Here is a 26,202-nt window from a genome sequence, read left to right as displayed (position 1 = left end):
GCATCCCCAGCGTCCGCGCGCCCCCCAGTGGACGCCTTCCAGGGCGCTGCGGGGTCCTCCTCGGCCCAAGCTGGGCCGCGCCGTTTCCTGCCCCTCCCCGGAGTCGCACCGGAGGGGAATTTTCGGAAACGCGCCTGGATGGATGGGAAAGATGCCCGCGCCCGCGCGCCAAATAAGTCCCGCGGGCGGGCACGCGCGCAGGGGGCGGGGCCTCGCGGGGGCGGGGCTTCCGCGGGAGCCGGCCGAGCCCCCGCCCCGCCCCGCGCGCGCGCTCGCCCGCCGGCTCGCGCCGAGGAAAACGTTGCGCAGGTTCAAATATGGAACGTCGGCGGCGTGAGGGAGCGCGAGGGGGTGTGCGCGCGTGCGCGTGCGCGTGCGCGCCCGGCCGAGGGTGACGGGGACCCCGCCGCCGGCCCGAGCATCGCGCGCCGCAGCCGCGACCCCGCAGCTCCGCCCCCGGCCCGGCCCGGCCCGGCCCGGCCCCGGGCCCGCTCGCCCGCCGCCCCGCATGGAGCTGTCAGCTATCGGCGAGCAGGTGTTCGCCGTGGAGAGCATCCGGAAGAAGCGCGTGCGGAAGGTGAGGCTGCCCGGGGGCGGGTCCCGGGACCCCTCGGGGTGTGGGGGGGCCCTTCGGGTCCCCGGCACCTCCCCGCCCCCCCACTGGGGGAGAGCGGCAAAGTCGAGCGGGGTCGGGGTCGCGGGGCTGGGGGGTCCCGATCATCCCGCGCTGCCTCGGGCCCGTCTCCCCGGCCGCTGCCTCAGTTTCCCCCGCCTCCTGGTAGGGGCGAGTGGGAGAAAAGTTATCGCCCCGGGATGCTTGAGGGGTGCGAGAGCCCGTCAGGCCTGGAGCTTAGGGGTGGGCTGCGGGGACCCCCCTCCCAACCCGATCGCCGTCCTTCCTCCGCCTTCCCTTGCTTAGTCGGAGTGCGGGGAGGCGGGGGGGGGTGCCAGGCGGAGGAGGTGCGGGCTCCTTGCTGCGTGGCCCTGCGCGTCCGAGCTGGGTCTCGAACTCGGGAGTCGGGACGCTTGGTACCAAGTCCTTTAAAGTTGGAGGCGGAGCTTTGCAGCGCCGGCCGCCCGCCGCGGAAGCATTCCCGCTGGATTTTTTTGACCTTTCCCCGCTGCACCCCCACCCCCGTGTCTCCCTCTCTCTCTCTCTCTCTCCCCCACTTCCAGCGCACACCCCCCCTTACCCCCCCACCGCAGCACCCTGCCCCGCCCCAGCCGGCGCCGCGAAGCCGCCTACAGCGCCCGGGCATCCTCGATCCTCCTCCCCCTCCCCTGCGCTGGGCAAACAGGCGTCCTGCCGTGCACGGAGGCGCGGTCCTGCCGGCTCCAGCCCCGCGCACCCCGGGGGCCGCGCACGCGTCGGGGGCGCACGTTCGCGGCCGAGTGGGCTCGCCCCGGTCCGGAGTCTTGGGGTGGGGGAAAGGAAGTCCTTCGGGGAAAGTTCCTCCAGAACCTCCTTCACCCGGATCTCCGCTCCGCAGCCCCTTCCCCAAGGTCCCCGGAGTGGGGCTGGGGGACACCTTCGAGGTCCCCCTCCTCTCCTTCCCACCCACCCCCGGGAGAACCCCGGCCAGGGAAGTGACCTGCTCAAGGTCACACAGCCAGTTGGCAGTGGAGGTAGCGCAGGAGCCCGTGCTTGGCCGGTGTCCAGCTCATCTTTGAGACGAAACTCAGCCCTGGCCGCAGATGCCCAAGGGAATGGCAGGCCCGGCCGGAGCTCACCCCTCCACGCAGCCTCCTGCGCCGCTGCCCCTTGCCCCAGGGTGGGCTCCGGGTTATTTTCCTCCTTCGGGCCCCGAGCTGCCCCTGCAAGTGGAGCTTGTTGGTGGCGTCGGAGCTGGCGGTGACTAGCCGCTTTCCCAAAGCGGAGGGGCGTTAGGTAAGTCGCTTGCCTTGGGCGCCGCGTTCGTTCCTGATCCATCCACCCCGCGCCGTGCTCAGCCCACACAGGCCTTTCCTGCCTCTCGGAGCTGGCTCTCTGGCAGAGCAGCCGCGAGTGAGGAAATAACACGTGGGTTCCTTCCAAGGAGGGGGGTGGCCCCCGCACCCTGCAGGGAGAACAGTCCTGGTCTTCAGTTGCCTTGTGGAGCTGATTCACTCCCGAGACCAGGGTGGCCTGGAACTTGTGACGGCAGGAAGGCAGGAGCCTGGCTGATTGCTGACAAAGAGACTGTGCTGTCCCCCTTGGCAGCCCTCTCTGCGGTCCTGCCAGCATCCTTCAAGTTGGGACTCCTCTAGTCACTGACTATCCCCTCAAAGGCAGGAACTCTCAGCGGGGAGGGGACAGCAGGTGTAGAGGGAGGGAGGCTGTGGGGATACCCCAGGAGGAGCTTGGGAGGAGTCGACGCATCTTCTGATCTGAAGAGCAAAGAGTCTTCTTCTTTGCTCTGGAACTTGGGCACTGGATGCCTGGCTGTCCACACGTCCACATGGCCTCAGTTTCCCCATTGGGGCATAAGAGCCGAGCCCCAAAGGGTGGGGGAGCCAGATGCCTTTCTGCATTCCGGGTGGGTGGGGGCTTCTGCCAGTGGCCAGGCAGCAGCCCAGGTGTGAGGGTCCCTGGCGTGGGGGGAGGCCTGGCTGCGAGGTCCCCGGCCGCACTGGGGTCCATCCCTGCTGGGAGGGTCGACTGTCTCATGCACTTTTTTTCTCTCTCCCCAGGGTAAAGTCGAGTACCTGGTGAAGTGGAAAGGATGGCCGCCAAAGTAAGGCTCATGTTCGTGTGTCTGTCTGTCTGTCCGTCCGTCCTCTGCCCTGCTGCCCTCCTCATCCGAGGCCAGCGACCACCACAAAACCCGCCTCTGGGTGCCGTTCTCCGCTGCCCGCCGAGGGGTTTGGAGCCCCTGAGGTCAAGGTCGGCCCAGCTGCTCACCGTAGCAGCCCCCCCACTTCTGTCCGAGGCTCCCGTGCTCCCCGGATATGGCCGGACCCACCCCCCACCTCCAGCTGCAGCGAGGATTGGGGTGTGTGGCGCCAGGCATGACAGGTTTAGCCAGTGGAGCCCGAATCTGGGGTGCCGGGATACTCAGACAGCCTGGGGCCACCTTACCTTTGGTCAGCCCAGGAGGAGACCGTTGCCGACATGGCAAGCGGAGGCAGAAGAACGGGGACGCCCCCTTTCCCAGGGAGCTCCTCGGTGCCACCTGCGGCGGTCCCGTTTGGGGGGCGGGCAGCGGGGCCGGGGACCTCTCCCAGGTGCTCCACCTCTTCTCCCGACACCCAATCAGGAAGCGAGCCACCAGCCAATCAGCTCCCAGCAGGGGCCTCAGGGAGGGCGGGAGCGCCTGGGGCTTCCCCATTGGCCTGCGGGGGCCCCGCCCCCTGGCCAGGATGTCCCGGGACTGGCCTCCAGGACCCCTCGGCCCAGACGGCCTGTTTCTCTCCAAGGGGCGTCTGCTGGGGCTGGCCGGGTGCTGGGACCCGGGAGCACGCGGAGAACGGGGTCGGGGCTAGGGAGAACCCAGGCGCGCGCTCAGCCTCCGCATCTCGCCTTGCCAAACTGGTTCTGTAGTCCTGGCCAGCTCTCCCTTCCTCGTGTGGGGTGCAGGGGCTGGGCACCCCACGGGCCTCCCGGTGATTGGACCTGGTAGCTGGCCAGCCTGGAGATACCCGTGTTTACCCCTGCTGACCTCCGGACGCCCCAAGGCCGGAAGCGGAACCTGGGCACCGGACTGGCAGCCTGGGGGAAGGGCAGCGAGGGGAACAGCGCAGGGGGGCTGCGAGGGGACTGACGCCCCGGGTGCGACCCCCTCTTGGCTGCTGAAGGTGTCCCAGGGCGTGGGCCCCGCTGGGGCTGCGTGGCGTGGATCTGTGGGCCCAGAGAACGGCACTGCTCGCTATTTCCGCTGCCCCCCCCGCCTGCCCCAGCCAGCCCCCCGGAGTCAGAGAGGCCTCGTTCACCCGCTGGCACCTCTGCTTCCCCTCACTTGGATCTTGGAGCCCCGGCTTGCCTGCCCAGTTGACCACCGTGAGCTCCTCACATGGTGGGGGCTCTGCCCCGCCCACAGGAAAATGAGTGACGTTGCCCCCACGCCGCGTGGGTGGCCCGGGGGTAGGGCCAGAGAGGACCTTAGCCCCCTCTTGTTTCAAGTGGGGACATGGAGGCTTGGAACGGGAAGAGCCACGTGAGAATACAGCTGCCTCCTCCATGCCGCCCACCATGTCCCTGTGAGAGGCAGATCAGCCCCACTTCACATGGGGGTGGGGGTGGAGGGAGAAGTAGGAAGGGCTGGGACTCTTCTCGCCCATCCCATCGGGCTGCATTTCCCCATCTGGGAGGGTGGGCAGCCTGGGGTGCCCTTCAGCCCAGGAAGCTCTACTAACGGGACGGAAAGAACAGCTGCCCTGGAGCACAGCGGGTAGGGCCTTTGCCTTGCACGTGGCCGACCCAGGTTTGATTCCCAGCAACCTATATGGTCCCCCCCAAGCACCACCAGGAGTGAATCCTGAGTGCATGAACCAGGAGTAACTCCTGTGCATCACCGGGTGTGACCCCCCCCAAAAAAAAAATCCAGTTGCCCTGACTGGGCCTCTGATCAGTACACACTTTCTCCAGCACCCCCTTGTCTCTTGGAAGGTTCTTGAAATGGCTTGAAATGAGGTGGAGGGAGGGGGTACGAACCATCAGCTACAAATGTTTTTTTTGTTTGGGGATACATCTGGCGATGTTCAGGGGTTATTCCAGGCTCTGCACTCAGGAACCACTCCTGGCCATGCTAGGAGACCAGATGGGATGCTGGGAATCCAACCTCGGTTGCCATCAGATATGAATGTGATACTCTGAGTTGCAGCGGCCCTCAGGTAGCCCCTCATCACAGCTGCTGCCCAGGGCCGCCTGACCCCCTGGGGGAACCTCTTTCCTTCCTTTCTTGCTTATGAAGTCCATCTGTCTGTCAGGGAGGGTGGCACACCATGGAGCCTCAGTGACCACCGCTGGGCATCCCACCAGCAGTTCTTTGCTTTCGGGCAGCCAGTTGTCCTCCTGGACTGGGAAGGGCAGCAGATACCTGTCAGTGAGAAGCCCTTGTCCAGAGATCCAGAGCTCGGTGACCCGAACTGCTGCCAGCCAGGGCCAGGGCATGGGAAGTCAATAACCATGTTAGGTAACGGTCACCCCGGAAGAGCTTCTATGCCAGACTCATGCCCTCCCATGCCAGGATCACGGCTGGTTGTGCTGGGGAGGAAGCTATTCTTCCCCCCTTCATCTGGGGGCTGAAAAATAATTAAATTGGCACCGGAGTGATTAGCAAGAGAAAGGGAAATTTTAATTACTTGTGCGTGGGGGAGGGGAGCAGAGGCTAGGAATTTAAACCTTGTAGTCATTCCTGTGAGGTTCTGCCATCCAGAAAGGGACAATACACGTAGGAGGGAAACCCCACAAAGAACTTTGCAATTAAAAGAAAAAGGAATTTTGCAGGGTGCATCTACATATGCATGGAAAGTACTTTGCAAAGCCCCAGGTGGGGGTGGGGGTGGTGGCCGGGTAGGCTGTAAAAGCTGTCTCCCACCTCCTGGGCCCAGCACACTTCCTGTTTGGGGGAGGGTAGAGAATCCTGCAAAAAACATTCTGGGAGCTTTTCTCCTAATCAGCACGCCGCCGGGCGCGTCTTGTGGTTGTCTTTGTTCCCAGCTGTGGGACGCGCCGCCGGGTATTCGCCGAACCGAGGTTCTGCAGTCCTGTCAACTGTTGGAGCCTGAGCAGAGCCGGCGGCCTCCCTGCGCCGCCGTTTCCCATGAGGCCCCAGCCCCACTGGCCCCGCTGTTGGCCACCCAGGATCAGAGAAGGGTCCAAAGCTAGAGCCCGGGACAGACTTCCGGCTTGGGTAGTGGCCGCAGAGCCCGGGGGCTGGGCCCTCGCAACTTCTTCCCCTTCTCAGGGTCTAGAAATGAGAGTCATCGACGCCCCCGGGTTTGTTCTCTGTGCCACGCAGCTTTCTTGCTTTCCTGGTCCCAGCAGCTCAGCGTCACCCTTCCCAGCGAGGAAGACGGTGGGGAACCAGTAGATGATCCCACCTCTCTGGGGGGTTAGCGGACCCCGGCGGTGGGGGGAGTCACCCGGAGGCTGCACTTGCAGCAGAGCCACGTTTTTGCGTCTCTAAGTGGGAGCGCGGTGCACGCGGGCACGCGCGGGGTCAGCGGGCTGCCAACGCGGGAGCCCGGCTGTTTACCAGGGCGCGGGGGGCGGGGCGGTCGGTCACGTGGCCGTGTTTACCTCGCGCCGGCCCCGCCCCCGCCCCCCATTGGCTGGCCCGGGCTGCTGCGCGTGCGCCTCCGCCTCCTGCGTGCGCGTGCACGCGCGCCGGCCGCGGGGCGAGGCGGGGCCGCCGGCGCCGCAGACCCCGCCCCCCGGAAGTCCCGGGGTTTCCCGGCCCGTGGGGGTCAGGGGGCGCCCCGCCCAGTGCCCTGCCGGCGACCGACCCGCAGTGGCCGCTGGCTCCCAGCTCTGCGCGGGGGCGCCGGTGGCCTCCACCTCAGGGGGACGGGAGGGACAGGGAGTCTGAGTCACTTATGCAATGCTCCCAGCTCGCCCCTCCGAGCAAATGATGCTACCAAGACTGGCGCCCTTTTGTGGCTCAGTCCCTGTGGTCCAAGGCCAGTGCCAGGGTGACCTGCATCATCGTGGTGGCCAGTACGGGATTAGAAAGTAGACGTTGGAGCCGGAGCGATAGTACAGCGGGTAGGGCGTTTGCCTTGCACGTGGGCCGATCTGGGTTCAATTCCTGGCATCCCATATGGTCCCCAAGCACCACCAGGCATAATTCCCGAGCTCAGCCACGAGTAACCCCTGAGCATGGCTGGGTGTGACACCCCACACACACACGCAAAAAAAAAATAGATGTTGATACAACTCTTCCCCACCCCACCCCCATTTCAATCATACACTTTACCTTGTTGGCTCAGTGACCTCACAACCTCACAAGATGCTTGCCTCCCAGTACCTCAGTTTCCTCATCTGTGAAACGGGATGCTCTTGAAGGATGTTTGCGTCCACCGCCGTGGTTAGAATACAGGTTCGGAGAGGAATTTTCAGGACCCCCCCGGCCCCTTTGTAACCCCCTCCCCTACCTGCTTACCTCGCTGAGTTCTGAGCAGCCTGGGACAGAATCCCAGATCATCGCTTTGCTTGTGTTTGTACATTCCCTTGAACACACACACATGTGCTTAGGTATTTGTGTGTCTGTAGGACAGCATGTGTCTGTAGATATTTATGCATCTGTAGGATATTATGTCTTTGTAATTAGGTGTGGAGAGACGCATATTAACGCTTTAAAACCAAAGGGTTTCTGCATCAGCCTCTGTGGCTAGTAAATGCTGGTGTTTCATTTACGGAGGTCATAAACCTTGCTTTTAAAACAGAGTGTGGGTGTGGTGTGTAGGAGATCAATCTCCCCCCCCCCCCCCAGCCTCACACCTGTGAAGCAGGTTCCAGAGCCCCGCACACTTTGCATGCATCCCAGGGCCGGGACCTCCAGCACCATGCAGTTTCCTGAGCACAGTGCAGGGAGCGACCCCAAGCACTGAGCCAGGAATAGATACCCCCTCACTCTCCGTGGCCCCCCAAAAAGCTGCTTTAATCTGGAGAAGAGCTTTTTTTTTAAATTTTTGTTTTGTTTTGTTTTTTTGCTTTTTGGGTCACACCCGGCGATGCACAGGGATTACTCCTGGCTCTACACTCAGGAGTTACTCCTGGCAGTGCTCAGGGGACCATATGGGATCCTGGAAATCGAACCCGGGTCGGCCGCGTGCAAGGCAAATGCCTACCCGCTGTGCTATCTCTCCAGCCCCGAGAAGAGCTTGTTTTGGAAGGCAGGGACTAAGTCAAGGCCCGTGCACCTGGGCCGAGGGGCTCGCCAACCTGTCCCCTGCTGTATGCCAGGCCCAGAGGCAGGAGCGTGCGAGGCCTGGGTGCCCCAGTGTGTGCCCAGGAGGCATGGTGCCCTTCACAAAGCAGAAAGAACTCCCCCTGACAGCGGTGTGCCCGGACCCGCAAGCACCTGTGGTCACATGGGTCCGGAGCCAGCACTGGAGTGCAGGGGGTCAGACCTCACCAGGCCTCACTCGGGATACCCAACCCCCCGCCGGGTTCTTGCCTCTGACAAGAGGAGAAGCTGGCATGTGCCCGCCCTGCCCTGGCTGAGGCACCTTGTGCTCAGTGGTGCCCTTGAAGAGGCTGGGTGGCTGCGGATGGAGGGTATGACCCCTGCTCAGTGTGGGAGTTCTGCATCTGCGGGGGCCAAGGCCTGCAGAAGGGGCTCAGAGGGCAGCGCAGGTGCTGAGACCCCTCCGCCCCCGTCTCTCCCCAGGTACAGCACGTGGGAGCCGGAAGAGCACATCCTAGACCCTCGCCTGGTCCTGGCCTACGAGGAGAAGTAAGGGCCCCAGGTCACGGGCATGGGGGCGGGGGCACAGCAGTGGGCAGCGAGGCCCGTGCTGGTGAGGCCGGCCACTCCCCTGGTGCCCGGGCCTGGTTCTGAAAGCTCTGCTGGGCAGTGGCACCAGGGAGAAGGTGGCCCTTGAGGCCCAGGGCACGCTCTGGGGGTTCTGAAGGTTGGTCATGATGATGGGCAGTGGACAAGGTAGAACTTGGGGGACCCCGGTTTCCTCGCTGGCCCTGTCGTGGGACCTGGTGCCCATGTCTGCTGTGACAGCGGGGGCCTGGTGGGGAGCCTGTCCTCTCCTGGGGCCTCAGGGGTGCGTCTGCAAGTCATGTGGAGGCTGCCAGAGCCCTGTGGGTCGTGGGGACCCATGGTGGCACCTCCCATTGGCAGAGCGAGGATCAGGCCTCCGCCTCCTTGCCATAGGGAGGGGTCCTGAGAGCCAGGGGGCTGCTCTGAGGTGTGGGGGCCCAGCCCCGGGCTGCAGAGGGCTGGTTGGACACCTCGTTTCTGCCTAATTGTCACCAGTGTCCCCTTTTCTTCTGCATCTGCTGTGCACCCAGGGAAGAAAAAGACCGAGCGTCGGGGTACCGGAAGAGAGGCCCGAAGCCCAAGCGCGTCCTGCTGCAGGTAACAGGCCGGCTTCGGGGGTACCCCCCACCCACACCCACACCCCGCTCTCTTCCCTGCCTGCCTCGCAAGAAGCTCCCCTGGAACACTGCGGGGGGGCCCCTGGTTCTGAAAGCTCAGAATCTCGTGAATTAGACAGAGGAGGACGATGCGCAAACCCCCCCCCCCAGACGCGTCTGTACCATGAAAACCCCCTGGAGACCCGAAGGGGAGAACTGGGGCGGGGGCGGGGGCGGGGCGTGGGGTGTGGACGCGCCTGGGAGCTCAGAATCCAAGGAGCGAGTTGGGACTCTGGACCCAGCCCCAGGGGCCCCTACCTACAGGTCCTGCTTCCTGCTGCTGTTCAGGGTGAACTCTGGGCTCGTTGACCCCCCCCCCCCCCCCCGAGTTGCTTCATCCCAGGGGGCACTCGGCTGCCATGGCTGTCGGCACTGAGAAGGGGTGGCAGGCCCTGAGGTTTGCAGCTGCTCTCCTGCCGTGCTGAGTGTCACTCTTGTCCCCGGTACGTGCCGGCTGAGGGGGCCCGTCCCCAGGGTCACTGAGGCACAGCCAGTGTCTGAAGACACGATGCTGAGTTGGGGGGGAGGGGTGCCCACGGCCTCCCGCACCTTCTCCAGATCCTGGGCAGGGCCCTTCCCGTGGGTGTGGGTGCAGAGTCCCTGGTGGGTGAGGGGCCCCGGCCTCGGCTCCCCTCCACGAGGCTGGGTCTCGGCCTTTGGAGGGCCGAGGGGCACCCACTAGGTTCCCCAGGTCGTGGCCAGAGTGGCGTCCAGAGCTGATGGTCCGGGTCCCTGTCCCCATTAGTAGCCAGGAAGGCCCAGTGGCCCCCAGACGCGACCACTTGCCTCAGCTGCCTGCACTTGGGGTTCCGGCACTGCAATATTGGGCCCCCCAAGCCCCCCGGGACTCGAGTGGGGAGCGTGGGGTCATTAGCACTGGGGTCCGGGCTGGCCCCGCATCCCTGAACATCATTTCCGGTCAGTGCATCTGATTCCCCAAGAGGCAACAAGATTCTCCCCCAAGGCACAGTTCAGCCTGGACCACACGCAGTGGGGCTCAGGGGCCCCACTGTCTCTGCGCTTGGCGGGGACCCCCCTAGTACAGCTCAGGGGAGCAGAGGCCGGAGCCCGCACCCCGAGGTGCTGAGCGCTTCTTGCCATATTCCAGCCAAGTGCGCTGGACTTGGGCAGAGCGGGCGAGGCTGTGTTGGGGTGCCCCTAGCTGTGGGGGTTGGACTTTGGCCCTCAGGGAGGTGTTGGGGGTGCTGGGTAGCCTCTGGGGGCCAGTGACCCCAGGGCACAGCCTTGTCTCACGGTGGGTGCTGGGGGTCCTGTTGAAGCAGAGACCCCGACACGCTCCGCCCGCAGCTGGGTCACCCCCATCCTTGCCTAGCCTGGTCCATTTTCTCTCTTTTTTTTTCCCCCCCACACCCAGCAGGGCCCAGAGCATCCTTCTGGGGTGGGCTGGGAGGGCAACGGGTGGCTGCAACCCAGGTGGGCTGCGTGCCCGCAAGCGCCCGCAAGGAACCCGGGCCGGTCAGTTTTCAGTTTTCAGCGCGTGTCCCCAGCGGGCCGGCGGCCAGGCCAGGCGCGGGGCGGGCGTTGGCGGTGGCGGCGGGGGGCGCCGGGAAGCGGTGGCGGGCAGGCGGCCAGCGGCGGGCAGCCGGGCTGACCCCCGCCCCGGCTTGCCCCCGCAGCGGCTGTACAGTATGGACCTGCGCAGCTCCCGCAAGGCCGCGGGCCCGGAGAAGCTCTGCTTCTCCCTCACGCGCCCGCTCGGCAGCGGGAGCCCCGAGGGGGTGGTCCAGGCGGGGGCGGCGGCGGCGCCCGAGCTGGCGGCGGACAAGGGCCCCCTGGTGCCCGCCCTGCCCTTCCCGCTGCGCACCAACAAGCCGCGCAAGGCCCACAAGTACCTGCGGCTGTCACGCAAGAAGTTCGCGCGGCGCGCGCCCGCCCCGGAGTGTCACAGCCATCCACCGCAGCTCTTCCTGCAGGAGCCCCCGGCGCCGGACGGCCTGCAGGCGGCCAGCGAGTGGGAGCCTGCCGCGCAGCCCCCCGCGGATGAGGGTAAGGGGCACCCCTACCCCCACCGCCCCCGCCCCGGCCAGCGCGGTCCCCGGGAAGCGGGGTGGCAGGGAGTGCATGCGCCCCTCCCCCGCGCCCACCGCCCCCCTGTCTCCCGGGCCGCAGCCGAAGACGCAGACCTGGCCGAGGGGCCCCCTCCCTGGACACCCGCGCTCCCCCCGAGTGAGGTGACCGTCACCGACATCACCGCCAACTCCGTCACCGTCACCTTCCGCGAGGCCCAGGCCGCCGAGGGCTTCTTCCGGGACCGCGGCGGAGGCGGCGGCGGCGGGAAGTGCTGAACCCCCCTTTTTTTGGTTTTTGTTTTGGTTTTGTTTTGTTTTGTTTTTTACTCTTCCTAAACTATCTGCTTTGGGGCTGGGGGGTTGGACTTCGGAGACGGGAGCGGATGGATGGGGGCAGGTGAATTATCTTGTTGAAGACCCTGGGACAGGCGGATGGGGAGCCCTGTCCCCTCGCGCGCGCGCACGTGCGCCCCCGTCTGCCCCCCTGTGTGAGTGTCGTTTACAGAGTGGCCCGGGGTGGGCACCTGCCACTCGGGGTGTCAGAGGGGCAGCGCGGGGTCAGGGTCACCACCTGGCCCTGGGCTCGCCGAGCTTGGGGGGACCCGCCCCCCACCCCACCCCCCACAGCCCGGCCCTTTCTAGTTGCTTCTCCCTTCTCCTCTGTTTCCGGGGTGTCTTGAGTTCCGACTGCCCACTCCGGCTGGGCAGTGGGGTGCAGAGGCTGGCTCTGACCCGAAAGGACGGCTGGGGCGCGGACAGGACCGCCGGGGGTCGGACGGGGCCCCGCGGTGTCTCCTTTCCCCGCCCCCCACCGCACCAGACCCCGCCTTTGCCCTTGTGGGGAAGGGCCCGCCTCCTCGGGCACCCCCCTCGCCTCGGGCACCCCACTCACCTTGTCCATCGTGGGCTGGGGCTCCAGGCACACGTGTGCCTGGGACCCTTCTCCTGGCCTGCCAAGCTGCCCTGGCAGATGTGCCCAGGTGTGCCTTGCAGGTGCGCCCAGGTATGCCCTGCAAGTGTGCTCCCAGGTGTGCCCCGCAGACGCCTGGCGTCACTCCGTCCTTCCTCCCCAGGGGCTCTGTTCTCAGGTGACTTCAGCCCCCCTCCCGCCCTCCAGGGCCCCCAGAGCAGCTGTGGACCGGAGGGGCCGCGCTCAGGGCACACGCGACTCCTGTCCCCCCCTCCCCTCCTTGCTCCTGATTTCCGGGAACTGCTGCCTGCCGGGCAGGACCCTCTTTCTGATTTGCACACCTGCCCCTGGACTCTCCCCTGTGTCGCCCTGGAGGGGGAAGGCCTTGGGGGGGCCTCCGGGATCAGATCACATGGGGGGGGCGCTGTGTGGGAGCCTGCGAGCTCTGCCTCTCCCCGGGGCTCTCTCCCACTCTGCAGCAGCCTGAGGAAGGGTGGAAGACCCCCCCCACCCCGACCCCCCACACCCCAAACCAAAGACAGCCTGCACCCTGTTCCTGCTCGGGGTGTGCCGCTGGCTGGACCCCTTCTCCCTGCCCCCTTCCCTCTCCCTGAGCTGTCCAGGTCAATTCAGCGCTTCCATTAGGGATGGACACCCCAGCCAAGGGCGTATTGGCGGGGAGGAACCCACCTGTCCGTGTGGGGCCCCGGGGAAGGGTGGGGGCCCCTCCAGGATGCGGGCGCTCCCGGAGGCCTGGGGCTCTGGGCCCTACCCGGTTCCTGGGACTCCCGCTGCGGGGTTTGCAGGTGGAGTTTGCAGGGGGGGCGGCTCATTCCCTGTGGGCCCCTTTGGCCTCTCGGCCCAACCCTCCGGCCCCCACTGCCCCGGCCCTGGAGCTGCTCCGAGTCAAGGGCTGTGAGGGTCTTTCCTGCCCAGGGGGAGGCGGGGGACCCTGGGCCAGCATCCCTGGGGGGCCACGGATCCCCCCACCCCACAGCACCCCCAGAAGGCCAGTACTCTCGGGGTGGGGGGCTTTAGAGTGGCCAGCCTCCCCCCCCCAGCCCCCATCCGATTTGAATGTAGAGGGACCGGTCGGTACTTGGGTCGGTACTTGCTGGGAAGGGGTGAGAAGGTTCTCCGGGCCCAGCGCCCTGGCCCCTGGCCCCTGGCCCCAGGCCGAGCTGGGGGCCGCGGCCCCTGCTGCCAACTTCCTCCTCCCGCCGGGAGGGGGCGCCGCGCTGGGTCGGCGCTGCGGGCCGGTGGGCGCTTCCTTTGCACAGAAGAGCGTCAGCTTCGTCCAGACGAAATGAATGTAGGGGGCGGGCGGGCGGGCGGGCCGGCGAGCGGGCTGGTGCGGAGCGCGGGTTTATTTTTGTACTGATATTGGTAAGAGACTGTATAGCATCTATTTATTTAGATGATTTATCGGCAAATGGGCAACATTATTAAAAAAAATCATTAAAGATAATTTTAAACAAGCTCGTGGGCACGCAGTCGTTCCTTCCTGCGGCCTCGGCGGTGGTGCCCCCGCCTGCGGGGCGCTGGCCTGGAACCAGGGAACACGCGGCTTTCTGAACACCCTCCCATCGTGCTCCCCCCCCCAGTTCAGTGACTGATTTGGGCGGAAGCCGTCCAGGTTGTGGGGCTCACACCCCCTGGGTTCAGGGACGGGGACCCCAAAAGGCAGAGCTACTGGGACAGCCCACGCGGTGCCACACAGGCTATAGCGCCAGACCCGAGCCCACCCAACCCGTGACTCCTTGAAGTGGGCAGAGCAGGGTGGGGCTCATGCAATGGAGGAACATTAGGATGGGGGTGGAGGGGTGCATGCTTTGTACTTGTCCGCGGGGGTTCAACCCTTGGAACTCCATATGGACCCCCCCAGCCTCTCCAGGAGTGACCCCTGAATGCAGTGGCGAAGGGTGACAGGTGCCTCACCCCAGCAGTCAGGGAGGGGGGGGTCCATGACATGTCCCACACCAAGCTCAGCGGTCAGGAGCAGGCGGGAGGGGGGTTCTCAGGCCAGGCCCCTGGGGTGGGCAGTGGGTGGACTGTGCAGGGATAGCCCCTAAATGATGCCCCCTGTGGAGCCCCTTACAGAGGAGTGGCGCCCACTTGGGGACTCCTGGCCAGGGTCACTGACCCCCCCAACTGGCTACAGCAAACCCCAGAGGATGCACCCCACTACCCTGGAATCGGGGGTCTGAGGTCGGGCTTTGCATTCTTCCCCCAAGCTGCTCAGTCTCCAGGGTTCCAGGCCCTTCCCTGGGTGGGGACCTCAGCACCCAGTTCTGGGGAGCCCCCGTCCACCCCTGATCTGTCCCCTGCCCCTCCCATGGCTCCTGGGTGTTGTCTCAGCCCCGTTCGGGGGAGGCAGTCAGGTGGCTGAGAAGGGCCATCGTGCCTCCCAAGCCCCCTTCCTGGATTTCCAGAACATTCTAGAAAGCTTCAGTAGGAGCTTCTCTGCAGGGGAGCACCCTACCCCCATCACCCTCCAAGCTGTCCCCCCCCATTCCCTCCACATCAGATCCTCACCCAGCAGCTCTGAGGACCCCTCTTCTGGAACATTATCTGAGGAGCTCCACAACTTCTCATGCACATCCCCTGATTCTGACTGCTCCCAGGCCTTTTTGTCCCCCACCCTGGTCACCCCTCTGCGCACTGCCCTAGGCTCACCTGTGCATGGTGGAAAGATGGAGTGCTTCAGAGAAGGGAGGGACCCTGCAACTGAAGGGCCCACACTTCCACCTAGAGTCAGTGTCTGGGGGCTTGGGGGCGCATAAGGGTGAGGCCAGGCTGGTACTCTCGTGCCCTGATTCCATGCACACCTGGATTCGATCCCCGGCATCCCAGATGGTCCTCTGAGCACCGCCAGGGATAATCCTGGAATTCAGAGCCAGGAGTAACCCCTGAACATCACCAGGTGTGGCCCCCAAACCCCCCCCCCAAAAAAAAACAACAAAACAAAAACAGGAGCAATAGCACAGCGGGGAGGGTGTTTGCCTTGCATGTGGCCGACCTAGGTTCCATCCCTGGCATCCCCTAGGGTCCCCTGAGCACCCCCCAGGAGTACTTCCTGAGTGCAGAGCCAGGAGTGACCCAAAAAGCAAAAAAACCAGAACAAAACAAAACAAAAAGCCAAAACCAGGTATGTCCACACTGATTTCAAAGCCAACAGCCTTCAAACTAAAGGAGGTAATTAAGGCAGGGAGGCCCTTGCCTGCTGCACTACGGACCTGGTCACTGCGCTGGGCATAACAGGTGCTGGAGGTAGGTAGTCCCAGGTGGGCGCCCCGGGCTGAGGGGAGGGGGTGGGACACGGGCCCTGAGCATGACCCCTCTCCAACTTCATCAAGGAACGTTTTTGGACAGAGCCGTCTCGGGGCCAGGGTGCCCTTGCGGTGGGGAGCGGGGTCCCTGCGCTGACCGGGATGGGGCCTTGGCTTCCCACCCCTACGTGGTCTTTGCACCCGAATTGATTTCACATTTTTCTCAGACCTGCAACCTCCTTCTCCCTGCGGGGATCAGCTCAGAAAGAGAACTAGCTTCCATCCCTGCAGGGGGTCCAGAGGGGGCCTCCTGCAGCCACAGGCTGGCTCCAGCAGAGGGCGCTGCAGCCCGGCCTCCCTCTGGGCTGGGACCCCCCCCACACACACACACTTTCTAGAGGGTGGGTCGCATCTGCAGCCCTATCTCAGGGCATCTGTCCCAGGGAGCCACAGGAGTGACAAATGTGGGATTTCAGGCACAGCTGAGCCTGGGAAATAGGTCCAGCCAGCACCCCGGGGAGGAACAACGCACCAGGGTGACAAAGGGAAACCTCCCCTGACACCCCCAGGCCCAGTCGGAGTCCCACTCGGCCTCACGCCGAGGTCCCCCTTCTCTGCTTGTTTTCCAGGCCCTGACGCCAGGCCCCTCCACCCGAAAGCCAGGGAGGGAAACAGGCGTCTCCAAGGTCTCCGGGCTGAGGTGGGTTCCACAGTGGAGGAGGACGCCCCCTCCTGACCTCTGAGGCAGGCCCCAAGCGAGCACAACACCCCGTGTCCCCAGATCCACCCAGGGGCCACCCTCCCCAGCACCCCGTCTCCCCAGGCAGGCTTGTCCCCCCCTCCTCCCAGGGGACCTTCTACCTTCACCCCTCACCCCAGTGCCTCGCTCCCCAACCCCTAAGCCCCCCTGGGGGGAAGTGCCCGATTCCCAGGCCTGGCACAAGATGGGGTGACGTGGCCACAATGGGGAGCAGGGTGGACACCTGGACTAGTCCCCAGCCTGGCACCAGATGGGGGCCCCGGCCTGGGGGTGCTGGAACCTTCTCTGGGTCATCTGTTTTTCCTCACTGTGCAGACAAGTGGGGTTCAGTGTGTATGTGTGTGTGTGTGTGTGCGCGCGTGTGTGCGTGTGTGCGTGTGTGTGTTTGCGCGCGTGTGTGAACCCAAGGACCTTGCTGGGGTGCCCCTGGGGTCTGGCTCAGGTGGTCTGCGTGCAGGTCGGGACCAGAGGAGACTTGGCAGGGGGCAAGACAGGGGGTCTGGCCTCTGCTCAGGCCCAGAGACCAGCCCCAGGAGGTTCCTGTAACGACGTTGTCCGCTGGAGGTGCACTGGGTCCCTTTGGGTCTGCGCGGGGCAGGGCGGGACTTAACTGTCCTGTCCTGGCGGCGCAGGTCCACACTGGGTGTCGCCCCGAGACTCCCGCCTGGGCTGGGGCGGTGCGGGTCCCGTGGTGCAGAGGGCGCCCCCGGTTCACCCCCACCACGCCTGTGCTCCGGAGGGCGGGGCGCCTGCCCGCTTCTCTGCAGCCGATCACGGGGCGCCCCGGTTCTTCCTGGGACGGCTCTGTTGGGCCGGGCTGGGGTGCAGGGGGCGGGGCCCGAGGGAAGAGGCGGCGGAAAAGGGGGTGCGGCCCCGGCCCAGCGCGGGAAATTCAGTTTCTGTTCAAGGCTTTCCTGAAACAGCCAAGCTGCCAGGAGGGGCTGCGGACCACTCCCACGATCGCTCCAGCAGGTACTGCCGCCGGCCCCAGCACCCCGCAGCGTCCCGTCTCCTTGCAGGACCCGCTCCTCTCCTGGGACTTGGTTCCGTTCTGGAGACACCCTTCCTGTTGCGGCTGAGTGGCACCTCCTGGCGCCCCCCTACCAACCCCCCCTCCGTGCCCGCGAATCCCCTGACCCTCAATCGGGCGGGGTGTGGGCTGGGACCCCGTCCCTGGCTGCATCCGGCCTGCATGCGCTCTGCTCTGTCCTGCTTGGAATTTGACGGAAGCGGATGCGGGAGACCGCGGGGAGGACAGCTTTGGGAGGGAGGAAGAGATGGGGAGATGGACCCGCTCACGGAGGCCTCCGGGTAGCCCTGATGTGGCAGCCCCCCCCCCCCCACCTTGAGACCAGCTTCCCTTCTGCTGCGAGCCCCCAGGCACTGCAGGGCAGACTGAGGTGCTGAGAGATGGGGTGTACTGGGGGGGCCTGGCGGTGACTCCCCTCCATCACCTGTTGCCCATAGTGGCCCCAACTTCTCAGCCATGCTGAAAAGGCCCCCCAAAATAAATAGGTCAGTCAACGTATCAATAAGATTGGGGCTGGGGCTGGAGCGATAGCTCAGCGGGGAGGGCGTTTGCCTTGCACGAGGCCGACCCGAGTTCGATTCCCAGCATCCCATATGGGCCCCTGAGCACCACCAGGAGTAATTCCTGAGTGCAGAGCCAGGAGTAACCCCTGAGTATCGCCGGGTGTGATCCAAAAAGCAAAAAAAAAAAAAAAAAAAAGATTGGGGTTGGAAGGAAGCCGTGCCCAGGAACCCCCAAAACAGCCAGACCCTCACTTGCCAATTCTGAGACTCTGGCTCTGCTCTCTGCCCCACGTGGCCTCTGTTAAACAGGGTCAGGGGCACCCACAAAACAAGGGGCACTGGGGCTGGAGCGATAGCACAGCAGGTAGGGTGTTTGCCTTGCACGTGGCCGACACCTGTTAGATTCCCAGCATCCTGTATGGTCCCCTGAGCACCGCCAGGAGTAATTCCTGAGTGCATGAGCCAGGAGTAACCCCTGTGCATCACCGGGTATTACCCAAAAAGCAAAAAAACAAAAACATAAGAGGGGCACTGAGGAGGGCGTCACCCCGGCCTGTCACCCCCAGGGAGTGCTCTGGGCACTCGATTTTCTCTTCTTTCGCCCCCAGATACCCAATGAGGCAGCTGGAGAGGGATGACTTCTGCTTCTGGAGCTCCCTCCTGGCCCCTGGCCTGGGCTTTGGGGTGCTGTGCGGCCTGGTGGAGCAGCTGCAGCTGGGCACCGTGGTCATCTCTTTCACTCGGGTCTTTAGAAGCCAGGTACGGACAGCAGGCACCAGCTCAGGATGCTGATGGGCACCCCCGAAGGAGGGGCCACCTCAGCCCCCCACTTTCCCCAAGCCTGCCCCTGTGGCATCTCCCCATTCCTTGACGTCTAATGACTGTGGGGAAAGAGCCTATTTAGGGACCGGAGCGATAGCCCAGCAGGGAGCGCGTTTGCAACGAGATTGACCCAGATTCCATCCCGGCATCCCATAGGGTTCTCCAAGCACGGCCAGGGGTGATTCCTGAGTGCAGAGCCAGGTGTAGCCCCTGAGCATTGTCGGTTGTGACCTCTCCCCGAGAAAAACCACCAATAGGGCTGGAGAGATAGCACAGTGGGTAGGGCGTTTGCCTTGCACACGGCCAACCCGGGTTCGAATCCCAGCATCCCATATGGTCCCCTGAGCACCGCCAGGAGTAACTCCTGAGTGCAGAGCCAGGAGTAACCCCTGTGCATCGCCAGGTGTGACCCAAAAAGCAAAAAAACAAAAAAAAAAAACCCCACCAAAATAAAATAAAAATAAATCTGTTTAGAAAGATGGGGGGAGGCTGGGGAGGGGGTCTAACAGCGCCAGGGAGATGGTCCAGCAGGAAGTGTTCTTGCTTCACATGCGGGCAACCCGGGTTCAATCCCCAGCACTACACAGAGATCCCCGGGCCCACCAGGAGTGACCCCAGAGTGCAGAGATAGGAGTAAGCCCTGAGCATCTCTGGGTGTGATGCCCCATACTGCACACGTACTCCCAAAATAGTAGAAGGTGCAGGAGATAGTGCAGTGGTTAGAGCAAGAACCTCACACCCTCCGGGTCCAGCTTGAGTCCCTGCCACTACACAATGGCACAGCATCTCGGACCCTGGCCTGGAGCAGCCGGCTCGGTCGGGTAATGTGGCTGATGTATTACCCAGAGCCCCCCCACAAAGCACCCCCTAAAAAAAGGAAAAAAAAGATGTAGGAGCCCGGCCACGTGAACATGAGGCTGAGTGTTCGATTCCCGGCGTGCCCACATGCTGAAAGAGCACCCAGGGGTGCTGCTGCCTTTGGGACCCCAGGGCCACCCTGAGAGTCTGAGGGCTCATCCAGGGCCCTGCCGCGTTCCCCTCATCCCTCTGTCCAGCCTGCCCGCTCGCCGTCCTGACCCCACGCGCCCCTCTCCGCCCCCTCTCTCCCTCCCAGCCTGACTGGCACGTGGAACTCGACTTCCTTCACTGGCTCCGGTCCCTGGAGACCCCCGACGATGACTTCCTGGTCACCTGCTTCGTCTCCTGGAGCCCCTGTCCCCGCTGCGCGGAGGAGGTGGGCGCGTTCCTGGGGGCCCGCCACAATGTGAGGCTGCGCATGCTAGCCGCCCGCCTCCCTTGGGACCCCCAATACCGCGAGGCCCTTGGCCGGCTGCACCGGCAGGGGGTCCTGGTGGACGTCATGTCCTGGGAAGGTGAGAGTGGGCTGTGGGGGGCCCCCGCAGCCTGGGTTCCGGGGAGAGCCATCCTGCTCAGCACCCGTGGCCTCTCGCTTGCTCGCAGACTTTGACTGGTGCTGGGAACTCTTCGTCCGCCGGGCAGGAACAGCCTTTGAACCCTGGTGGGGTCCAGGCGGGAATCGCGGGCTCCTGCTTGGGAAACTGCAGGACATTCTGGGGTGAGGTCCCCTCCCTGACCCTCTGCTCAGTCCCCTGCCCCCGCCCGAACCCCGCTCCTTCCGTCCTGTCTCATGAGCCATAGATGACCCTAGACAGGGGAGACTGGAGGGCTGTGACTGGGACACCCCAGCACCTGCGTCCCCCCCAACCCGAGAAGGTGAGGGACAGAGCCTGCTGCAACCCCCCCTGCACCCCCAGACCCTTGACACCAGGTCCCGGGAACCAGCCCACACTCGTCACTGTGGGACACGGGAGCACAGACCCTCCCACTCCTGACCTCTGGGCGTCGGCTCCCTTGGGTGACACCTGGTCACTTGTCACCTGATCTGTGGCACTTGTCACTTGCCTCCTGACCTCCCTTCCGACAGTCGGCTTCGATGTGCCCAGAGAGGGCCCGAGCCACCCGGAAATGGGCGTAGAAAGTGTGCCCGTGCTGCGGGTGTGGCGTCAGGCTGGTCAGATTCCAGAGATGACCTGGCGTGTTCCTCAATCCAAGGGCTGGGTGCCATGTGAAGCTCGGGGGCCCCTGGTCGAGTGCCCCAGACAGGCTGAGCCCCAGAGCATGGCGGCAGATCCCAGGGACAGGTACCCTCCACCCCTCAGCCGTACCCCCATTCCTGCCAGACCGGGCTCTTGCTGCCTCCTCCTCTCTCCTCCGGTTCCTGCTGGTGTCGCCTGACCCCTCACCGATGCCAGTGTCCTGTGAGCTGAACCCCAGATCCGGGCAGGGCCCCCAACACCCTCCCAGAAGACCCAGAGCGCTCTTTCCCTCTTTGGGCTGTTTCCGCTCGGGGGTGGCATGTCCAGAGCTGGGGAGGGAAACGGGGGGGGGGGCGTATGGCTGCGGCTCGTTTCCGGCAGGGGGGCCGGGCCATGTGGGCCCTAAGGAGAGAGAGAGACAAGCCTTCAGGGTGTCCTTACCCCTGGGGGGCCCCAGATAACGGGGCGGCTGATGGCAGGCAGAGGTGAGCTGGCCACCTCGCCCGTGAGGCTGGGTCTAGAGCTGAGCCCGCTCCCTGGAGGCTGCCCAGCTGAGCTTGCTCCCAGAGTGCTGCAGAGGCCGGCGGGCCCACAGCCCCGGGGCAGTTCTTGAGTGTCTAAGGCCTGGCAGTGCGGGCGTGGGCTGGGCCGGCCCCCCGAGGACGAGGCCCGAAGTTTCTCCCGGCACGCAGGACCCGGATGAAAATAAACACCTTCATGGAGCACTTCGACAACAGCCCCAGCAACTCTATTCACGCGACGCTCCTGTGCTACGAGGTGCAGGGCGCGGGGGACCACATCCCCAAGAGCGAGAGGAGGGGCTTCCTGCTGAACCGGGTAAGACCCCCACCCACAGGTGGAACCTGTTCCACCCTTCCCCCAAGGTGGAGGGGAGGGAGACGCAGGGAACCCAGCAGGGTCCGAACCCCTGCCTAGAAGGTCCCCTCTCCCCAGCCCCCTCGCCTCCTGCCCAGGGTCTCCATGCCGTGGCCCAGTCTAGGGTGACCCCATGACCCCATGACCCTGAGCACTGAGCACTGAGCCCCTCCCGGGCACTAACTCAGGACCCTCCTCGAATCGGGAGAGACACAATGAAACTAGGGTCCCGGAGACAGTTTGGTGGTTCCCTCCCTGGCCCCTGCTGACCCCTCCTGGCTGGGGTGGCCTGGAGACCCCAGCAGCACCCTCGGACCTGATACAGAGCCACAGGCCCAGTGCTGAGAGTCCTGGGAGGGCCCTGGACCCCCAATGTCACTTGAGCCCCCCATGAAACTCAACACAAACTCCCTGATGAAGGAAATGTGCCCGTGTGTGTGTGTGAGTGTGTGTGTGTGTGTGTATGTGTGTGTGTTTGTGGGGATCCCCTTGGAACCCAAGTTCTCAGGTGCCGGCCCAGGGATACGTAGCCCCTTATTCCTGTGAGGGCTCCTGGACCCCAATCCCCCCCCAGTCTCCCTCCCCCCACTGAGGTCGCTCCTCCTCGCCCCTCCATTGTTGGCCCAGCGGCCCCTCAAGCCCTGCTCACGGTCTGCGCCTGCGCCAGGGTCGCAACACGGACCACCCCGCCCATGCAGAGGTGGTTCTCCTGGAAAGGGTCTGGGCCTGGGCGCTGGCCCCCGAGCTGCCCTGCAGCGTCACCTGCTACATCTCCTGGAGCCCCTGTGTCGAGTGCGTCAGGGAGCTGGTGCAGTTCCTGGGCCAGCACCGCGGCGTGGAGTTGAGCATCCGGGCCGCCCGCATCTATTCCCTGCCCGGGTACCAGGAGGGGCTGCGCACCCTGCGGGACGCTGGGGTCCACGTCTCCATCATGACCAGAGCAGGTTCGCACGGGTCCGTGGCAGGAGGCAGGGGGGTGGCGCCCTGTCCCTTGTCTGCAGAGAGGAAAGGAGCCCCCCTGTGACCCTCGAGTCCACTGGAAGAGACGGGGCCTCTACTGCTCCGCGGGAGGGTCCCAGGGGAGGCCAGCGAGGGCGGGTCTCAGTCTGGGGGGGCGCAGAGAAGAGGCCTGGGCGTTCAGGCATCAGCACCTGTGGCCCCTGCCCTCGCCCACCTCCTGCTGACCCGCAGACTTCGAGCACTGCTGGGCCACCTTCGTGCAGAGTGACGGGCAGCCCTTCGCCCCGCCCCCCAACCTGGAAGATGTCAGCAAGGATCTTGCCATGGAGCTGGAGCACATTTTGCAGGTGGGGGTCCCTCTGCCTCCCCTCCCCTCCCCACTGGCCCCTCCCCTCTCCTCCCAATCAGAGCCCTCTGCCTCCTGGGATACCCGCTCCCCTCCTCCCCCCTCTGAAGTTCCCCCCCACACCCCGCGGCCTGTCCTTCCTCCCACGGGCTCTCCCTCCTTCCCCTGCTCCCTTTCCCCAGGCTCAGGAAGGCGCAGGGTGACCCTCGGGTTCCTGGAGACTTGAAGGGGCAGCTGAGATGCAGCTTCTTCCGGACTTGCAGGTCCCTGGTGGCCACCTCGTATCGGGAGAGACAGAATGAAACCTGGGTCCGGGAAACAGTTTTGTGGTTCCCTCCCTGGCCCCTGCTGGCGCCTGCTGGCCAGGGTGGCCTGGAGACCCCAGCAGCACCCTCGGGCCTGATGCAGAGCTATGGACCCAGTGCTGAGAGTCCTGGGAGGGCCCTGGACCCCCCAATGTCACTTGAGCCCGTCCATGAAACTCAACACAAACTCCCTGATGAAGGAAATGTGCCCGTGTGTGTGTGTGTGTGTGTGTGTGTGTGTGTGAGCATCCCTACTCTGGTCCAGGAACTGGAATAAAGCTTCTTGCTCTTTGAAGCGCATTCTGTCGGCTTACTCTGGCCCGGCCAGAGGAGATTCTGCCCCGGCAGAAGGCCGCTGGTGTTCAAATTTTTCTGACCCAACAGAGAAAATCAAAACATTGACCCCCCTCTGGCCAACCTAGTCCAAAGGCCCCTGAATCAGGGGACTGGCAGGGCCATTTAGGTGACAGGACACTCCCCCCCTCTCCCGAAAACACACGCACATACACTTCCCATCCCCCAGGAAGAGAAAGGAGAGAGGACAGGGGTGGCAGAAGGTTCTGCAAAGGGCCCTATCTGCACACTGTGGCGAATCCAGCTGCTTGCCCTGGAGAGGTGCCCAGGGATGGGGTCCCCTGTGCCCAGCTGGCGGCGGCGTCCTGCAGAGTCTCACGGTCCCTCTACAGACTTCTCCCGACCCCACACTCTGAGTGACAGTGTGGGCTGGGCGGTTTCACCGGAGACGTTTTTGGAGGGAAACGGGTGAGGGGGCAACAGGGGTCACAGGACTGACCCGTGGGGGCTGGCACCCCGGTGGGGAGGAGCTGACGCCCCCAGCACCCTGGGACCGGGCAGGGTCAGGGAGGCCCCACGGGGATGCTGGGAGGAGGGGCTGGAAGGGAAGGTGGCAGCCAGGGAGAATATTCTGGAGGTTTGGGGGTGTTTTTGCTTCACATTTTGGGGTCACACCCAGCGATGCTCGGGGAATGCTACTGACTATGCACTCAGGGATCACTCCTGGCAGTTTTTTTTTTGTTTGTTTGTTTTGTTTTGTTTTTCATTTTTTTTTATTAGTGAAACGCCATGAGGTACAGTAGTAGATTTACAATTTTTTGTGCTTGGGTTTCGATTATACAATGATCAAATACCCATCCCTCCATCAGTGCCCACTTTCCACCACCATGGATAACATCCCTCCCACCCCCACCCCTGCTCCTGGCAGTTCTTGAGGATCCTATGGGATGTCGGGGATCAAATCCAGTCAGTCACATGCAAGGCAAATGCCCTCCCCGCTGTACTCTTTCCGGCCCTTTTCTGGAAATTTAAATGTTCCTCTCGGGGTGGGGGCTCCCCAGACTCAGACTCCAGCGCCCCCAGCCCTCACCCTAGGGACCCCTGCACTGGGTCATCTTTTCAGGGGGTATGAAAGAAGAGGAGGGACTGAGCTATAACACAGCGGGGAGGGCATTTACCTTGCACGTGGCCAACCTGGATTCAATCTCCGGCATCCCATATGGTCCTCTGAGCACCGCCAGGAGTGATTCCTGAGTGCAGAGCCAGGAGGAACCCCTGAGCATCGCCGGGCATAACCCAGAAAGGAGAAAACAAAAGAAAGAAGAGGACTTGGCATTCTCAGGCCTCAGAGTTTTCCTCTGAGGAAAAATCAAGAAGAGTCAAGAAAAAAGCTGACACCCAAAAACCATGAAAGATGATCCCACAAATAGGTAAAGATCAGCACCAGCCCAGCAGTGTCAGTCACGTGGGGTTTTATTTGTATTTTAATTTGTTTTAATTTGTTTTTGTTTGGGGGCACTACTCCTGGTTTGGGGGCTTAGGAATTGCTCCCAGTGTTAGGGCTTGGAGTCGACCACCTCTCAAGGACAGGGAACAGAGCCGATAATACAAATCACATAGTGAGGTTTATTGTTCCAGCTAGCTAGGGTCCAAGTATCCGCCTGGCACAGCGGGTTTCAACAAGGACCTTGAGCACTAGATTCAGCAAGTTCTTATACTTTCATTTAGCAAGCAGGCATGACTCAGCAATTTTCTTTTCTCTTTTCTCCTTTTTATCGATTCACTGTGAGGTACAGTAACAGAGTTTCATGTTCGAGATTCAATCATACAATCATCAAACACCCATCCCTTCACCAGTGCACATTTTCCACCACCAAAATCCCCAGGATCCCCCCCACCCACCCATTCCACACCTCCCCCTGCCTGTGTGGCAGACAATTTGCACAATACTTTCTCTACTTTGGTTACCTTCGATATTTGAGTCCAGTCCCACTGCCGCTCATACCTGCCCAAAAGGCAATGCTAGACAATGTGTTTTGTATTGCATGTAGTGGATACAATATAATGTTGCACAGCCCAAGACACAGTCACACTTACACACACACACTCACATACACACTCTCACACACACACAAATACACTCACAACCCAACTCCCCAACTCCGTGCACCCCTGTTATACGTAAAGTGGAGGAGAGGGGCGGGCCCTGAAGAGCTGGGGTGTATTTCCATCAGCTTCCCCAAATTAACCACATCCCCCACGCTCCTGGATGTGGTCCCCGCGGCGCACCTCATGCCACTCCCGGTGATGTGCGGTCCAGGTGGGATTCAAACCTTCCCTGCCCGGCCTCTAAGACGCGGTCAGCAGGTGAGTCCCGGCTCCGCCCAACTCCGGGCAGATGCCTTCACCGATGGGTCTGCGCGTGCGCGCCAGTAAGGGGGCGGGACTAATTTCCGGGTACCCTGATTCAGTATTCGCTCTCAGGAGCGGGCTTTGAGGTCGCGGGGGGCTTCGCGGGGGTCCAGCGTTCCAGAGTGCGGGGGTGCCAACAGGAGGGCACGGCACAGGATCTACCCTCCGCGACGGGCAGCGTCCTCTTCCGGGGCTCCCCGGTGGCCGATCTGGAATCTGGGCGCCCTCCCCCCCAAAGTCTTTCCTCCCCCTGGCCTCTGTGTTTCCGCTATTCTCTCGCTGGGAGGAGGGACCCTCCCTAAGGAAGGCGCCAGAAACCCAGCGGTGGAATCCAGAAGGTGACTCAAGGCTGGCCCAGTTCCATGCCCAAATCCAGACAGCATTTCAGAGGTGCTAGGGGGACCCTGCCCCCCAACCCCTACCCCTGCGCCGTTTTCATTCCGTCACAACAACCCGGCAATATTGGGGGCATTCCATCGTCCCCACCTTTGCATAGGAGTAAGCTGTTGCTTTTTTTTTCCTTTTTGGGTCACACCCGGCAATGCACAGAGGTTA

General features: G+C 63.6%; 2 protein-coding genes across 3 annotated transcripts; both read left to right on the top strand.

The window, feature by feature from the left end:
• The first annotated feature begins 271 nt into the window (after window positions 1–271).
• Window positions 272–11,394, top strand: CBX7 (chromobox 7). Of its 2 annotated transcripts, none has more exons than XM_056137403.1 (6): window positions 272–577; window positions 2,671–2,714; window positions 8,313–8,378; window positions 8,948–9,014; window positions 10,711–11,080; window positions 11,153–11,394. In XM_056137403.1, the coding sequence occupies exons 1-6, from the start codon at window positions 509–511 to the stop codon at window positions 11,377–11,379; spliced, it is 843 nt and encodes a 280-aa protein (XP_055993378.1). In that variant the 5' UTR covers window positions 272–508; the 3' UTR covers window positions 11,380–11,394. The 2 variants fall into 2 exon arrangements, with proteins under 2 accessions (XP_055993378.1, XP_055993379.1); XM_056137404.1 differs by having other exon boundaries at window positions 274–577; window positions 11,008–11,080; window positions 11,204–11,394.
• A 5,933-nt stretch (window positions 11,395–17,327) lies between these two features.
• On the top strand, window positions 17,328–22,839 carry LOC130044824 (DNA dC->dU-editing enzyme APOBEC-3G-like). Its single transcript, XM_056137474.1, has 8 exons — window positions 17,328–17,353; window positions 18,184–18,334; window positions 19,512–19,770; window positions 19,859–19,973; window positions 21,147–21,291; window positions 21,998–22,274; window positions 22,522–22,637; window positions 22,819–22,839. Exons 1-8 carry the CDS (start codon window positions 17,328–17,330, stop codon window positions 22,837–22,839), a joined length of 1,110 nt encoding a protein of 369 aa, XP_055993449.1.
• Window positions 22,840–26,202: the final 3,363 nt, after the last annotated feature.

The sequence above is a fragment of the Sorex fumeus genome, unplaced genomic scaffold, assembly GCF_029834395.1.
Source record: "Sorex fumeus unplaced genomic scaffold, SorFum_2.1 ptg000125l, whole genome shotgun sequence".
Taxonomy (NCBI): Eukaryota; Metazoa; Chordata; class Mammalia; order Eulipotyphla; family Soricidae; genus Sorex; species Sorex fumeus.
The sequence above is the reverse complement of the archived record's forward strand: the minus strand, read 5'-3'. Positions and strand labels throughout refer to the sequence as shown.

Bases quoted from the DNA above. Each gene is read 5' to 3' on its own strand.
- CBX7 (XM_056137403.1), top strand. From the start codon at position 509: ATGGAGCTGTCAGCTATCGGCGAGCAGGTGTTCGCCGTGGAGAGCATC. The intron at 9,015-10,710 runs GTAACAGGCCGG...TTGCCCCCGCAG, and splicing joins CCAAGCGCGTCCTGCTGCAG to CGGCTGTACAGTATGGACCT. The intron at 11,081-11,152 runs GTAAGGGGCACC...GGTGGCAGGGAG, and splicing joins GCAGCCCCCCGCGGATGAGG to TGCATGCGCCCCTCCCCCGC.
- LOC130044824 (XM_056137474.1), top strand. From the start codon at position 17,328: ATGGACCCGCTCACGGAGGCCTCCGG. The intron at 19,771-19,858 runs GTGAGAGTGGGC...GCTTGCTCGCAG, and splicing joins GGACGTCATGTCCTGGGAAG to ACTTTGACTGGTGCTGGGAA. The intron at 22,638-22,818 runs GTGGGGGTCCCT...CCCTTTCCCCAG, and splicing joins AGCTGGAGCACATTTTGCAG to GCTCAGGAAGGCGCAGGGTG.